At 33.3% G+C, this 17047-nt stretch overlaps 4 protein-coding genes and 1 long non-coding RNA gene across 38 annotated transcripts in view; 3 read left to right on the forward strand and 2 right to left on the reverse strand.

The window, feature by feature from the left end:
* The first annotated feature begins 83 nt into the window (after window positions 1-83).
* Window positions 84-1528, forward strand: LOC139514702 (beclin-1-like). Its single transcript, XM_071304238.1, has one exon. The coding sequence runs from the start codon at window positions 159-161 to the stop codon at window positions 1479-1481; it is 1323 nt and encodes a 440-aa protein (XP_071160339.1). The 5' UTR covers window positions 84-158; the 3' UTR covers window positions 1482-1528.
* A 1146-nt stretch (window positions 1529-2674) lies between these two features.
* Window positions 2675-3829, forward strand: LOC139515553 (salivary glue protein Sgs-3-like). Its single transcript, XM_071305130.1, has 2 exons — window positions 2675-2693; window positions 3264-3829. The coding sequence occupies exons 1-2, from the start codon at window positions 2675-2677 to the stop codon at window positions 3827-3829; spliced, it is 585 nt and encodes a 194-aa protein (XP_071161231.1).
* A 190-nt stretch (window positions 3830-4019) lies between these two features.
* Window positions 4020-5401, forward strand: LOC139515554 (salivary glue protein Sgs-3-like). The gene is made up of 2 exons (XM_071305131.1): window positions 4020-4478; window positions 4967-5401. Exons 1-2 carry the CDS (start codon window positions 4020-4022, stop codon window positions 5399-5401), a joined length of 894 nt encoding a protein of 297 aa, XP_071161232.1.
* A 2431-nt stretch (window positions 5402-7832) lies between these two features.
* On the reverse strand, window positions 7833-10093 carry LOC139514703 (uncharacterized). Its single transcript, XR_011662663.1, has 3 exons — window positions 9938-10093; window positions 8436-8654; window positions 7833-7894 (listed from the first exon to the last, which is right to left on the reverse strand). It is a non-coding gene; the product is annotated as an uncharacterized lncRNA (long non-coding RNA).
* Window positions 10094-13590: 3497 nt separating this feature from the next.
* LOC139514704 (peripheral plasma membrane protein CASK-like) overlaps window positions 13591-17047 on the reverse strand; it is a 181863-nt gene continuing 178406 nt past the window's right edge. For all 34 annotated transcript variants that reach the window (XM_071304269.1, XM_071304256.1, XM_071304264.1 and 31 more), the window contains one exon: window positions 13591-16494. In XM_071304269.1, coding sequence (XP_071160370.1) covers window positions 16318-16494 — 177 coding nt within the window. In that variant the 3' untranslated portion in view covers window positions 13591-16317. The remainder of the gene's footprint in view (window positions 16495-17047) is intronic.

Raw genomic sequence — 17047 nt, forward strand, 5'->3', positions numbered from 1 at the left:
ATTTTGTCTCGCGTTCAGCGATTGGATTAATTTTAACATTCAATCCAATCAGCGTTGATGTAACATTTTCCTCTCATAATCATATGATTACCGGAAGTAATTTTGACAAGCAGTCGACAAGCAATTTTGACAAGACTTTTATTCCTCCCATCATCTAAATGGATGCAAATGGCAATGGCAGTTCCACTCAAGTAAGCTTTGTTTGTCAAAGATGCCGACAGCCTCTAAAGCTTGATTATTCGTTCAACACACTTGACCCACAGCTTATCCAAGAGTTGACCACCCCCTTAGTTCATAAGCAAGATGCTGATGAAACCATAAACATCTTCAAAGACACACAGCATGAGAATGAGAAAGAGACTGAAGCAATATCAAGAAGAACAATTTCACCAAATTTCCCTGTCTACGATGAAGAAGACACTGACTTTTTACTGCTTGGAGAGACTGGACCAGAATCACTTGGTGTTTTAGGACACAAAATTAAAGTTTCTAGCATACTATTTGACATTATGTCTGGCCAATCTGAGGTTGACCATCCTCTCTGTGAAGAATGTACAGATACGCTGTTAGACCAGCTTGATCATCAACTTAAAATTACTGAAGATGAATGCAAAGATTACAAGGATTTCTTAGAAAATTTGAATACTAAACAAGAAAATATTGATGACAATGCACTTGATGATGAACTGAAACAACTTAAATCTGAAGAAGAAGCACTAAGACAGCAGCTTGAAGATGTTGAAATAGAAAGAATTAAAATTACTGAAAAGATAGAAGATGAGAAGAAAGTTTCTAAAACATTAGACGATGAGGAAGAAAAGTATTGGAAAGAGTACAATGAGTATAAACGTCAAGTTCTTTCTTTAGAAGATGAGCACAGAAGTGTAGATAATCAATTAAAATATGCACAAATGCAGCTAGATAGACTGAAGAAAACAAATGTCTTCAATGCAACGTTTCATATTTGGCATAGTGGACATTTTGGAACAATTAACAATTTTAGACTTGGAAGACTTCCCAGTGTACCTGTTGAATGGCATGAAATTAATGCAGCTTGGGGACAAACAGTCCTACTCTTACATTCCTTGGCAAAAAAGATGAACTTGACATTTCAAAGATACAGATTAGTTCCTTATGGAAATCATTCATACATAGAATCCTTGACCGACAAATCCAAAGAATTGCCTTTGTACGGATCAGGAGGATTTAGATTCTTTTGGGACTCAAAGTTTGATCAAGCAATGGTTGCTTTTCTTGATTGTCTTCAGCAGTTTAAAGAAGAGGTAGAAAAAGGAGATACAGGATTTTGTCTTCCTTATAGAATGGAAAAAGGAAAAATAGAAGACAATAGCACAGGGACATCCTATTCAATTAAAATACAGTTTAATTCGGAAGAGCAATGGACAAAAGCCTTAAAATTTATGTTGACTAATTTAAAGTGGGGGTTGGCATGGGTTTCATCACAGTTTGCTAGCAAGTGAAATAATGTTGTTATAATATATTAATAGAAGTAAAATAACAAATCATATTTGAAGTGTATGTTATTTTATTAGTTTTGTTAGGTTTGTGCTATTACATGTAGCTCATCCTGGCTGAACCTAAATTATGCTCAACTTTTTTATAAAATACAAATTAAAAAAAAATTAAATAAAAAAATTGAATCTGTGCATGGAAACTGAGTCCATGTGGTTTTACACAAAAAATATTACACTACAATCTGTTTTTCTTTAAAATGCCTATAAAAATGAAAAAGCTATGGTTTGTTCTCTTAAATTTTAGAGAAGAAAATTGAGATAATTTTTAGCTTTGCTGGTCTAATTGTGAGTGCGTCCCCGAAATGACAATGTAAAACAATTCAAACGATAAAAAATAAGGGCCTTATTTATATAAAAAAATGAAGGAAAAACAAATACGTAACACATAAACAAACGACAACCACTGAATTACAGGCTCCTGACTTTGGACAGGCACATACGTATACATGTATAATGTGGCTAGGTTAAACATGTTAGTGGGATCCCAACCCTCCCCTTACCTGGAACAGTGGTATAACAGTACAACAGAAGAACAAACTATAAAAATCAAATGAAAAAGGCTGAACTCATCAGATGGATATAGGCTGTCATCTTAAAACAATGGGCATTGTAATTTGCAAAAGGAATCAGCAGGACAAGATTGAGCAACTCTGAAAATTGTAGAAAAATCTGTCGACCTGTTTTGGAATTAATGCCCTTGCAATAATATTTTTTATGCCCCAAATATGGGCATTATGTTTTCTGGTCCGTCTGTCCCATTTCAGGTTAAAGTTTTTGGTCGAGGTAGTTTTTGATGAAGTTGAAGTCCGATCAACTTGAAACTTTAAAGTAAACATGTTCCCTATGATAAGACTTTTCTAATTTTAATACCAAATTTGAGATTTTATCCCATTTTCACGGTCCACTGAACAATAAAAATTATAGTGCGGATGGGGCATCCATGTACTTGGGACACTTCTTGTTAGCATTTTTTTTATGTTGCCATAAGAAACATAGAGTTAACAGTGTAAACTGTAAAAAAAGAACAGCATGATAGATGTATATGTATCTATATTTAAAATGTTGATTATAAATGTTTTTGCCAATTTTAATGTTGCCTAAAAACTTTAGAAGCTAGATTAAGCATGATACTTGCTTAAATGATCAATAGCACAAAGAGTAACTAAATTATCTGCATATGAAAGTCCCCAATTAGTAAACTGGTGATTTCAGTGATGCAGACACAGGTGTGCCTTTTGTTAATGTGTAATATTATTATAAAGAGTAGCTACTTGTCTAGCAGTGCTCATTTGACTATGACCTTTTTACATAATGGTTCATTAGTCGATTTGTAGTTTTTGTGTTTAATATAACTATTAAAAGATAAGGTATGATTGCCAATAAGTTAATTATTCATAAGACTAAATGACAAAAATGTGAACAATTAAGATAACAGTACAACACTTCAACCTTTTGCAACACCAGTACTGTACATAGCAAAGAAATCTATAAAAGACAGTACAACACTTCAACCTTGTGCAACACCAGTACTGTACATAGCAAAGAAAGCTATAAAAGACAGTACAACACTTCAACCTTGTGTAACACCAGTACTGTACATAACAAAGAAAGCTATAAAAGACAGTACAACACTTCAACCTTTTGTAACACCAGTACTGTACATAGCAAAGAAAGCCATAAAAGACAGCACAACACTTCAACCTTTTGTAACACCAGTACTGTAAATAGCAAAGAAAGCTATAAAAGACAGTACAACACTTCAACCTTTTGTAACACCAGTACTGTACATAGCAAAGAAAACTATAAAAGACAGTACAACACTTCAACCTTGTGCAACACCAGTACTGTACATAGCAAAGAAAGCTATAAAAGACAGTACAACACTTCAACCTTGTGTAACACCAGTACTGTACATAACAAAGAAAGCTATAAAAGACAGTACAACACTTCAACCTTTTGTAACACCAGTACTGTACATAGCAAAGAAAGCCATAAAAGACAGTACAACACTTCAACCTTTTGTAACACCAGTACTGTACATAGCAAAGAAAGCTATAAAAGACAGTACAACACTTCAACCTTTGGTAACACCAGTACTGTACATAGCAAAGAAAACTATAAAAGACAGTACAACACTTCAACCTTGTGTAACACCAGTACTATACATAACAAAGAAAGCTATAAAAGACAGTACAACACTTCAACCTTGTGTAACACCAGTACTGTACATAGCAAAGAAAGCCATAAAAGACAGTACACCACTTCAACCTTGTGCACACCAGTACTGTACATAGCAAAGAAAGCTATAAAAGACAGTACAACACTTCAACCTTGTGTAACACCAGTACTGTACATAGCAAAGAAATCTATAAAAGACAGTACACCACTTCAACCTTGTGCACACCAGTACTGTACATAGCAAAGAAAGCTATAAAAGACAGTACAACACTTCAACTTTGTGTAACACCAGTACTGTACATAGCAATGAAAGCTATAAAAGACAGTACAACACTTCAACCTTGTGTAACACCAGTACTGTACATAGCAAAGAAAGCTATAAAAGACAGTACAACACTTCAACCTTGTGCAACACCAGTACTGTACATAGCAAAGAAAGCTATTAAAGACAGTACAACACTTCAACCTTGTGTAACACCAGTACTGTACATAGCAATGAAATCTATAGAAGACAGTACAACACTTCAACCTTGTGTAACACCAGTACTGTACATAGCAAAGAAAGCTATAAAAGACAGTACAACACTTCAACCTTGTGCAACACCAGTACTGTACATAGCAAAGAAAGCTATAAAAGACAGTAAAACACTTCAACCTTGTGTAACACCAGTACTGTACACAGCAAAGAAAGCTATAAAAGACAGTACAACACTTCAACCTTGTGTAACACCAGTACTGTACATAGCAAAGAAAGCTATAAAGACAGTACAACACTTCAACCTTGTGCAACACCAGTACTGTACATAGCAATGAAATCTATAAAAGACAGTACAACACTTCAACCTTGTGTAACACCAGTACTGTACATAGCAAAGAAAGCTATAAAAGACAGTACAACACTTCAACATTGTGTAACACCAGTACTGTACATAGCATAGAAAGCTATAAAAGACAGTACAACACTTCAACCTTGTGTAACACCAGTACTGTACATAGCAAAGAAAGCTATAAAAGACAGTACAACACTTCAACCTTGTGCAACACCAGTACTGTACATAGCAAAGAAAGCTATAAAAGACAGTACAACACTTCAACCTTGTGTAACACCAGTACTGTACATAGCAATGAAATCTATAAAAGACAGTACAACACTTCAACCTTGTGTAACACCAGTACTGTACATAGCAAAGAAAGCTATAAAAGACAGTACAACACTTCAACATTGTGTAACACCAATACTGTACATATTATAGAAAGCTATAAAAGACAGTACAACACTTCAACCTTGTGCAACACCAGTACTGTATATAGCAAAGAAAGCTATAGAAGACAGTACAACACTTCAACATTGTGTAACACCAGTACTGTACATAGCAAAGAAAGCTATAAAAGACAGTACAACACTTCAACCTTGTGTAACACCAGTACTGTACATAACAATGAAAGCTATAAAAGAATGTACAACACTTCAACATTGTGCAACACCAGTACTGTACATAGCAAAGAAAGCTATAAAAGACAGTACAACACTTCAACCTTGTGTAACACCAGTACTGTACATAGCAAAGAAAGCTATAAAAGACAGTACAACACTTCAACCTTTTGTAACACCAGTACTGTACATAGCAAAGAAAGCTATAAAAGACAGTACAACACTTCAACCTTGTGCACACCAGTACTGTACATAACAAAGAAAGCTATAAAAAACAGTACAACACTTCAACCTTGTGTAACACCAGTACTGTACAACACTTCAACCTTGTGTAACACCAGTACTGTACATAGCAAAGAAAGCTATAAAAGACCAGTGTGAAACTATTCAAAAGAGAAAAACAACAGCTAGGTTTATACAACAATGAATGAAAAACAAATATGGCAGACAGCCACCAACCACTTTTCTTAAAATGCAGAAAAGAGCTGCAATGATTATACTTGATGCACCAATACTAACACCTAGTATAAATTTATCTAAAGAGCTAAAATGGTTGAATTTCAAATCTAGAATTTCATATCATAAACTTATCTTGTTCATAAAATTCTAACCGATAAAGCACCTGTTTACTTAAAGGAACTATGTTGTCCAATTGTTAACCTACATAGTAGAAATCTAAGGTCATCTGCAAATAATAATTTAGCTGTTGTACGACCGAACACAAATTCAAAGAAGAAATCTTTTGCATATAGCTCATCTATACTTTGGAATAAACTACCAAATGAAATTAAATGTTGTGAAAACCTGGACACTTTTAAACAAAAATGTGTTGATTTTTTGACTGATTTGTATTTTATGTATATATATATAAAAGGCAGGACAGGAGCTTTTGAGTAAAAAAAAGTCGGGATAAACTATTAAAAAAAAAAAGGCAGGACAGATTTAATTTATTTTTAAAGTAAAAAAAAAATGCAGGACATCTTTTTTTATATCTTAGCCCCACCCCACCCCACCATTAAAACCAAATGGTAGCTACCTAAGATGGTTCATAACACTCCAGGAAGATAACTCTGTCGAATCAGCTGAATGTGTTATTCAAATTCTATTGAGAAGGAAATATTAATCAAGCCAGTGGCGGATCCAGAGGGGGGGTTCCGGGGGTCCGCACCCCCCCCTTTATTTTGGCCGATCAATGCATTTGAATCGGGACATATGTTTGCACCCCCCCCTGCACCCCCCCTTTGCCCTGGGCTAGCACCCCCCCCTTTCGAAAATTCCTGCATCCGCCACTGCAAGCTTCTCAATGATCAAAATTAGTGTTCCTCAAACTGCTATATATCCAATGATATTTTTCTGATAGTTTCTTGAAATTTTCCTATTTTTGTCAAAGGGTCAATGTAAACATTTTGTCATGGTGATGAGTAAAAATATTCTTATATTTTGTTAGTGAGTCCCTCGCAAGGTTTACGTGTCTGTCAGACTGTCTGACGGACACAGTTCATCGGACCTCAACCTCATATCATGAATTGGTGGTCAAGTTTTAGTTTACTTACATGATTATGTCCCTTTAGCAGTTGGCCAACTACATGAGGTGTGTGTTATGATCATAATATGCATATACATGTCAGTCTGGCAGGTATCACCTTACCTCAACCTCTGTTTTCGTCGGTCAATGCTAAGTTTTTGTGTTTTAGTCTATTTTTTAATACTCAGTTTAAGCAATAAATCACCTATATTTGGTGTATTGAATGGTTGTACATTGTCCGTCTGGAAGGTATGATCTGTCCTTGAACTCATTTTCAAGGTCATCGGTAAATGTTTTAAAGTTCTATTGTTTTGTCTTTTTCTAAAGATAATATAAGCAAAAGATGAATCATTTTTAGTGTATGAAAAGATAGTCAGGTGTGCTGCAGCATGTCTGTCTGTTTGAATTAATCTGACCTTGACCTCATTTACCAGAGTTAATTTTTCTTTGTTAATCCTGTTTCTTATATACTATGACCGATAGGTCAACTATATTTTGTGCACAGTGGTAGATGATAGACATTTCAATGAATGAACCCTCGTTTTACTTGGGTTTGCGTTGCTTTTGATTTATATTTTTGTGGGAAGATGCTTCATTTTCCCCAAGTATAACTTGTCCTCAATATGTTAGACATTTTAATGAATAAACCCTCGTTTTACTTGTGTTTTTGTTGCTTATGATGTATATTTTTGTTGGAAGATGCTTCTATTTTTCAAGTATAACTTCAATATACTAGACATTTCAATGAATGAACCCTCGTTTAACTTGAGTCTGTGTTGCTTTTAATTTTATATTTTTTGGGAAGATGCTATATTTTTCCGATTATAACTTCAAGGACTGCATTTTATACCGTCTTAACGTGACAGAAGCTGCACATCGGAGGGATAAGTTTAATCCTTTGTTAATATTTTTTTAGAAAGTAAGTACCTACACGCATTATAAAAAACACAACTTTATGACAATCTTCAGGTTAAGTTTAAAGAATGTCTCGTTTGATATCATGGCTTGCAGAAATATACCCGGATTTACTTGTGAACTTATTCAATGCAATTCATCGTATGCTATTCAATTTCGCTCTCAATATGATTGGGTTTTTTGTTTGTTTAATATTTACTGGATAATTTACCCATGAATCGATTGATAGAATTCAAGGAAATACATATTTCAAATTTCTATTTTATTTTGACACGGGATCATTTTCATCTGTTCTGTACATGTATGGAGCTGAAAATTAAGAAATAAGATAAGAAAGGCTGTATAAAAAATAAAATAAATATGCTACAATATTAATAGACAGCAATTATCATTCTTTTCTAAATTTGGAAAGTTCAGTTTCACACAGGAAACTATATACAGGAATTCACAAGAGATGAGACCATTTGGCGTTGTTATCTGTTAGTTATTTTCACCTTTTTTGGACGATAAGGTTCTTTGTATGTACCATATACATCTTTGGCTTTCAAATATTCGTCTTTGAGCGTCCTGATGAAGGTTAAACTAGAAAAGCGCTTCGGACGCATGATATTCATATCGTGATGTTTTCATTTTTTATGGTGGGAATAGTTAAGATGACCACTGGAATACAAATGACGGTTCTATTTGATAAAGGTCTCGGACATTCGCCTTTTAAAAGACAATTCACAGAGACAGTACTACGTTTAAAGTCACCTTTTACTAGTTCAAATAAAACCGTAGCCTTTATAAAAGAAACAATAAATACATGCTGAAATAACTGTTGACGTTTAGTCCATAGAAGATATCTTACCATTTATGATGGCGGTGCGCACTCTTTCTTGCACTCCTTCTTACATCTGTTTTCGCATCTGTTCATATTTCCCCCAGGACATACTTTATGGCAGACATCCCGACATACGGTTTTACAGCCCTCAAGTCTCCATGTCCCCACTCCTAAAAACGAGCATTCAGCTGTTCCAATGATTACAATGGAAATCAGCAGCAAAAATAGAAGTCTGGAATTCATTTTCTAACAAACAAAAACATAATAATGGTTAACGTCAAAACTGTCCGCTTACTTTTTCAAAGAACCTTAAAATGAGGACTATAATGTGGTATACTGAGAAAGAAGTTATCCTTATGTTATATATATAAAAAAAAAGAAGATGTGGTATGATTGCCAATGAGACAACTCTCCATAAAAGACCAAAATGACACAGAAATTAACAACTATAGGCCACCGTAAGATTCTTAAAGATTTGCACGATACGTATACCAGCGTTTTGTTAAGGTAACTGACTTTTCGCAAAATTGATGGCCAGGTTTGTACATATTCTGATGGTGTCTCATATAAGAGGGTGCGAAAGATACCAGAGGGACAGTCAAACTCATAGATCGAAAATAAACTGACAACGCCATGGCTAACTAAGAAAAAGTCAAACAGACAAATAATAGTACACAAGACACAACATAGAAAACTAGACTTAACAACACGAACACCACCAAAACTGCGCGCATGGGGGTGATCTCATGTGCTCCGGGAGGGTGAACAGATCCTGCTCCACCATGATGTGACACCCGTCATGTTGCTCATGTTATTACAAACCCGGTATATAGTCTAATTTGGTAAGTCACATTCGTGAGAAGGGGGAATTGTAATTACAACATCAGGAACTTATCCGATATCATCTGTGAAACGGCAATTCCATAACGGTCCACTGACTCGTGATGGACCGTGATGGCGTACGTAAAATTTACGAAGGAATTATTTCAGCTTCACCATTTGGAACTCTTGGTTTAATAGCTTCCTTGTGAGCAGCAACTCTCGATCAAGGCAATCATGATAGGAAAATCAAGCCCGGGAATATCGTATCGACATTGGGAGATATATACTCCGTATGCAGGTGTTACTGGACTGATGTTGCTTAGAAATGGAAAGTTCACAAGTGGGAAAGCTGAAATCATCTCTTTTGTCGTAAAGTTTTGTTTTCAACCTACCCTCATTGTCAATTTCATAGATTATTTTAAATTGGGTTTAATACTCAATTGTTGCCTTTGATGCCGTATGGTGACTTATAGTTGCTACTATCTACGTCATTTGGTTTCTGGGTAAAGTTTTTCTTGTTGGCAATCACATAACATCTCTTTTTTTCTTATAAAGGTGCCGGACTTCTTTAAATTTGTAATAGAAAAAAAAAACAATTCACAAAGTAATAAAAAAGATAAAATCACGGTTTGTTAGAAGATGGATGACATTATTTGTATACTTTCTTTTAAAATCTACCTTTCTCATTGAAGTAAAGTTATATTTACCTTGTGATACTTTTACAGCTTTTGTTCTCAACTATAATTAGTTAAATGGAAATTATACATGTAATTCCAAAATGTCACAGAATAAATATCGGCTTTCCTTAATCAATATGAACCCATTAAAATAATATTTGATACTGTACAAACATGTTTTGTATATAAAAAAAATCTAGGAATGGATTTTTGTTGCTTGAATTCTTTTTTAAACATTCAAGTTTGGTTTATTAATACCGCGCATATTACTGAAACAAAATGTAGATGTACAGCATTCCATCAAGTCTTCCTGTTAAAATCTCTAAATATCCAGGAAGAATATTTAGCAAAATCAACTACGAATAACATCTGCGACATACTATATTAGTATAATAGTCCCAAATAACATTAATATCAATATATGAATAAAATAAATTACTATCTTAACTAGTACAAAATTAGTAAAATATAATTTATATTTATAATAATATCTATAATTCACACATTTCTATAATGATTAAATGGAGGAATGTTATTTTCCTATATGTCTGCAGGACATGATGTTATTATGAAACTAATATGAAAATAAAATGATTTATAAATTTATGAATGTCTTACGGTTACACAAGACATTCACCAATATTACCAGAATAGACTCACTATTATATGTTTACAATAAGTAAGAGCTAACATAAAGATATGTAGTCTTGGGTAAACGTTTTTAAATATCAAGAACTTTGTCAAACATTCATGCATACTTTTGTTGATAGGTGCTTTCTTCTAATCGAAAAACAGTATATATGGGAAAGTTTTTATTTCTAGTAGATCTATTTCTCCAGTTTTCTGATAAATAAACTAGTCTTTTTTTACCCAATGAGGTCAAGGTTGTGAACTCTGCCTCATAAACCACTTATAGCTATCCTAATACTCGCTCGTAATAAGTGAAAATGGACACATGACTATAACTGCATAACATAAGCCTTAGAGGGATATGCATATAAAGTCTTGATGAAGCATCCTTGTCTACTAACTTCTAAAATATAAAGCATTATATACAAATAACATACAACGCTTCCGCTGTATAGTAATCCCTAGGACTCGCACACTGAGACTTTCCTCGCAGGCGAGGCTAAATGATCAGCTTGGAAAAATCTTAACAACAAATCAACACAGTCGAAATCATCAGTCGATCCCTAATAGGAGTGCTTGCCTTTCAATGGCGATTTACACACTTTTTTAGTTTCTGGTTGAAAAAAGTCTACAATAAATTAACCGGGACGTTGAACACTTACAGCCGGAGCAGGACTGAACAAGGTCTACACATAAGTTAAATAAACCGTTGAAAACATTCTGGTGAATAATTACCTTAAAATGATGATGTTTATTGACAAAACAAACGATCCCACCTTAGATCTCGAAAATTATAATAGGTATACTGAAAGTTGAACTGCAGAAATTATCATCAAGACAAAAATTTTGTCCACACAGTTTCTATTCAATATACACATTCATTTCAAGAGCAATGTACCATCTTTATGCAAACACGTGACCAAGTGAGCAATACGGGACCTATTTTCTTTTGCTCAAAGTTTTTGTTTTTGTGTCCTTCATTTTTTAAAAGGTTTTATATTTTTTTCGAAACCTTTATCCTGATATATTATAAGGCATTTTATTTCTATTGAAACCCTTTACATGTAAAAGAAGCGAAAGATACCGCAGGGACATTAGAAGTAACTTAAACTGATAGAAAAAGACGACAATGTTAAGTAATGGTGTATACGTTTAGACGGTAATTCCAATGCTAGATCATGTTAAATAGCGGCATATGGGTTTTCTATGAAATCTATTTGATGCACCCAAGTGAAATATGGAAACTATCAGGACCTTTTTGTATCAATATTATTTCATTTTCATTCATGTTCGGTATGAATCAAGTTACTAACAATATGTGGTTCACGTATATGTGAGTGACGTTACCAGAGATCAATTTCACAAAGATACTTACGAGAAAAAAATGCACTCAAGCAATGGACATTTCAATACTACTTGAGATAAATGTTGCCATAAGATTTTTCTCGTCTAGACCCTGTTTATTCATACTGAGACTACTATAACAGTGTTATAGTAGTCTCAGATTCATATGAGGTAACTTTTCAAGGCTATTTATTGTGTACCATATTAGTTGGAATCTTCAAGAATATTATTCTACTCGACAGGATAATATATTTGTTGGCTATCGTGTACCATACTAGTGAAAAGGCTCTATTTTCCAAACAAGGTAATGTATCTGTTGGCTATTGTGTACCATATTAGTTGGAAGCCTCTATCTACCAGACAAGGTAATGTATCTGTTGGCTGTCGTGTACCATATTAGTTGGAAGCCTCTATCTACCAGACAAGGTAATGTATCTGTTGGCTGTCGTGTACCATATTAGTTGGAAGCCTCTATCTACCAAACAAGGTAATTTCTCAGTTGGCCAGTGTGTACCATATTACTGAAAAGGCTTTATCTACCAGACAAGACGTTAATGCATCCGTTTTTTTGTTCAACTTTTACATAAAAAAGTGTTCTGTTGGTTGGGGCTAGCTTATCTGTTCAAGGAGAATAACTCCAAAATAGTTGTCTTGGAATATTTTTAATATTTTAATACTGCAATATGTTGCAAGAAATGTATGCATGAGAGTTCTCACAAGACTTTAACTGTGACAGGTATCTGTTTAATATGTTAAGAAAAGTTGAAGTAATTTCTGAGTTTATATGTATGCCCAAGTCAGGATCATCTGGCCTTTGTTAGTCTTGTATATTTTTCATTTTAGTTTCTTGTGTATAATTCGGAGTTTAGTATGCTGTCCATTATCACTGAACAAGTATACATACTTGTTTTGGGGCCAACTGAAGGACGCCTCCGGTTGCAGGACTTTCTTGCATTAAAGACACATTGGTGGCCTTCGGCTGTTGTCTGCTCTATGATCGGGGTTGTTGTTTCTTTGACACATTCCCAATTTCCATCCTCAATTTTATGGTTTTAAATATTCTGTGCAGGGCTGTATTCCTGTACATAGTTTATAACTTTCCTTTCCATTTGAGGTTATGTTTAAGCTTTTTTTTTTATACTTTCAGGTGTGCTGAGATTTTTCCTTGGCAACCTTGCTATTTTTAAGATCTTTGTCATTTGAGGTTAACTGTGCTCTGATAGCTTTTGTCTGTTGAAGATTTTTACCTTTCATATTGTGTCTCTTAGAAATGGTCAGGATAATTCTTCTAATGAACTTCAAGTATCCGTTTGTATCTTTTAATATGGGTACTATATCTTTTTGTGTACCGGTATCACTGATTTGTTTTTGTAGAAGGACTTACAATTTCCAGCAACAAGCCACATCTAATATCCCTAAGCATACCGTTTTTTGTTTATATGGATTAGACTGCTGGTTTTACCGTTTGAATGGTTTCACAACAGTCAAATTTGGAGCCCTTCAGCCTGCTGTAGGGTGTGAGCCAAGGCTCAGTTTTGAAAAACGTACTTTGACCTATAATGGTTTACTTTAACAAATTGTGACTTGGATGAAGAGTTGTTTCATTGGCACTCATATCACATCTTCTTATATCTATCCATGTACAAATGAATGTTCCTTAGTTAATTTTGAGAATAATAGAGGTAGGACGACCTCTGAAATAACAAGAATAATTTATATTTTTATTGTATATCAGCAGTAAATATATAACAACCTTTATTAACTAATCTGTTACAACTCACTGGCTCTATATAACTATCACATATAATCGGATAATTCATTCTATATTAATTTTACCAAAACTTGTTTTCCAATTCAACAAAGAAAACATTACAGGTACACAAAAACACTTTTTAATTTCAGTGTTTGTGTGTAAATGTCAAAATTGTACATTATTAATTGTGACAACTTTTCTTTGTGTCAATTATATTCTGAAATGGACCACATTATTCTATATCATATACTTCATCACGATGGAATAAGGTTAAGGGCAGTGGTTGGCTTTTTCTATGTTTAAGTCGTAGCAAATTAAAATAGTATGTGAAATGACTATCTGAACATTAAATTAAACGATATATAGGATTTTAAAGCTCATTTCAAAAGTCATTCTGACAGCCATTTCAAATACTACATAACCCGAACCCTCTTTTTGTTATTTTGATAGTTAATGCAAATGTTGAAATTAAAATAGAAATACTTGAACATGTAAGTGAGGCAAAATATTCAGTAAATGAACCATGACTGAAGGTACAGGGCCAAATAATGTCCATGGATATGAGATATAACAATGCTAATACAACTGTATACCAAATATCATTGACCTATCACTTGTGGTTCCCCCAAAACTGACCGTATCACAAACTATTACATGTAAATTAAGCAAAAGTTTCAAAGGTAATAGACCATGACTGTGGGGCCGGGTTAAATAGTCTCCATGGAAATAAGATGGTCCAATGCTAATACAACATCAAACCTCTTTAATAATCTATGGTTAAAACCAAATAAGTTAAAATCATTCAAAAATTTGAATCATTGTGTTGTGCAGCAAAGTAAACTAGAATACAGTACTAACATATCAACTTCTATCTTAACAACCTGTTAAAATTCTTTTAAAACACAATAGGGATACACATGCTGAAATGTATTGCCTGCTTAAATGATATTGATAGAATTTTCTGTGGAAAGTCTTTTAGATCAAGGTTTTATTATAGGTATCGGATAAACTTAACATTATTAATTATCCATGAATTAGTCAAGGTCATAAAGATGACCTACTACTTTTAGTGTCTGACTTGACCTCATAAAAACTAAACGTTGACCTACAAACCATGACTATGAAGTCAAGGTCATATTAATCCTACCCAACGGGCATATATGCTATACAATCATTCCACAGTATTTAAGTAATAGACTTGACAATGAAAACTTAATGTTGATCAGTAGTCCATGAAATGATGAATCCTGACTTTCCATGAAATCTTTGTTCTTCAGCTTAAAATTCAATAAGAAAGAGGCAGATTTGGCATTTAAGCATTTTAAAGTATTTATAAGAAGATGTGGTATGAGTGCCAATGAGACAACTCTCCATCCAAGTCACAATGTATAAAAATTTAACAATTGTAGGTCAAAGTATGGCCTTCAACACAGAGCCTTATGTCACATTGAACAGCAAGATTTAAAGGGCCCAAAAATACTAGTGTAATTGTATTGTTTGAAAAGAAGCATTAAGGGCCTGGCTTATGGGATTGATACCTAATGAGGGACATAAATAAATAAACAAATAACCATTTGTGTAAGCAGGATGACTTAGACAAAATAAGTTAAAGCCAAAGTTAGACAGCTTAAGAAAATATGTGTTTTCTATGTATAGAAATACACATAGTGAACTATATATAGATAAGAATAACTTAAAATGTAAAATAATAAACTTGTTACACAAATCTGAACATAATAAAAATTGACATTTCACAAATTAATTTTTTTTTCTCCTAATAAAATCTTTTAAGTGACAAAACAATTAAAAGTGTATATCTAGGTATGTATAGTTTCTACGAGTAACAGACATCTTTTTACTTGTCAGTCTGATCAAAACCAACATTCTCATTTTTTACATACTTTCAGTTAATATAACTATAATGTTCAACTGAAGCTAAACTTGTTACAAAATCATCTAAAATCATACCAAATTTGTTTATGCTTTAATGGTAATTAGTAATAAATTTCCTCAGTAAAATTATTTCTCACTTAATTTGGCCAGTGAAATTAACAACTATTCAAAATCTTTTAAATTGTATTTTTGATAAGAAACAAGGGGAAACCTTAAAATGTCTTGAAGAATCCTTTAGCCTGACTAATGCTGACAAGCAGATAAAAATATATCAATTTCAAATTAAAATAAATATCAAAACTTGAGTAATAGATATTTTATCTCGAAATTACAATGAATTTTCCATAAGTCTTAAACAAACTATCATGTTAAAATATTATAACATAATAAGACACTTCTGTTGCTTAGGTTTTTTCCTTTGAATATTAGTGTGATTAATTTGTATACAAATTAACTCTGTGTAAAATTACTGATATTTTATATACAATTTCCATGTACATATCACAAATATGGATTGTTGATTTCTTGGCTATAGCTCCTTATTATGGCACCATGAACATTTCCCTGTAATTTTGTCAACAATTATTAACATGTATAATAAGTCAACATTTTGTTCCTGTAATTTGGTGAACATTAGTTAAAACGTATTAGAAGTCAACAGTTAACAGCATTATCAACAATTATAACACTTCCTTCATTTTTTTGCATACCTTGAACAAAAAGCACTTTTTATAAAAATTTGGTTTTTGATATATAAATATTTTGGCATTATTATTAACTTTTATCTGTTTCAATAAACCCAGCTTACAGGCACCCATTGTGGTGATGAACACACTTCGTCTATAGCTTGTTCCAAAGTTCTTATTGTTTCTTCAATGTCATTGTTCACAATTTTCAAGTCAAAATAATGTCCATAAGCCTTTTCTAAGAGATCACTTTCGGTAGCTAATTTTTCCAAACTGACATCCTGAAATAAAATCCAAAACAGTTATATCAAAAATGTATATATATATAAGAGAAAAAACCTACAAAAGATATTATACTCACAAAAAACTTGTTCAAAATAAAATCATGATAAGAATAATAAGCCTATATCTTAAAATGGTTTTTATTTTATAACTCAAAATCATGTAGTCTTAGAAACATTCAAACCCACTGCATTTGTTTGCACCTATACCAAGTGAGGAACCTGATGTTCAGTGGTTGTCGTATGTTGATGTGGTTCATCAGTGTTTCTTGTTCTTTATATAGATTATTAGACTGTTGGTTTTCCTGTTTAATGGTTTTACACCAAGTCATTTTTTGGGCCCTTTATAGCTTGCTGTTCTTTGTGACCAAGGCTCCATGTTGAAGACTGTACTTTGACCTATAATGGTTTACTTTTACAAATTGTTACTTGGAGGGAGAGTTGTCTCATTGGCACTCATACCACATCTTCATTTACCTATTTTCACATTTTTTTTACCGTTTTTCTTACCATGCTTATGCTTGAGGGAATTATGGAAATGTATTGATTAATC

This window comes from Mytilus edulis, chromosome 3, assembly GCF_963676685.1.
Source record: "Mytilus edulis chromosome 3, xbMytEdul2.2, whole genome shotgun sequence".
NCBI classification, from domain to species: domain Eukaryota; kingdom Metazoa; phylum Mollusca; class Bivalvia; order Mytilida; family Mytilidae; genus Mytilus; species Mytilus edulis.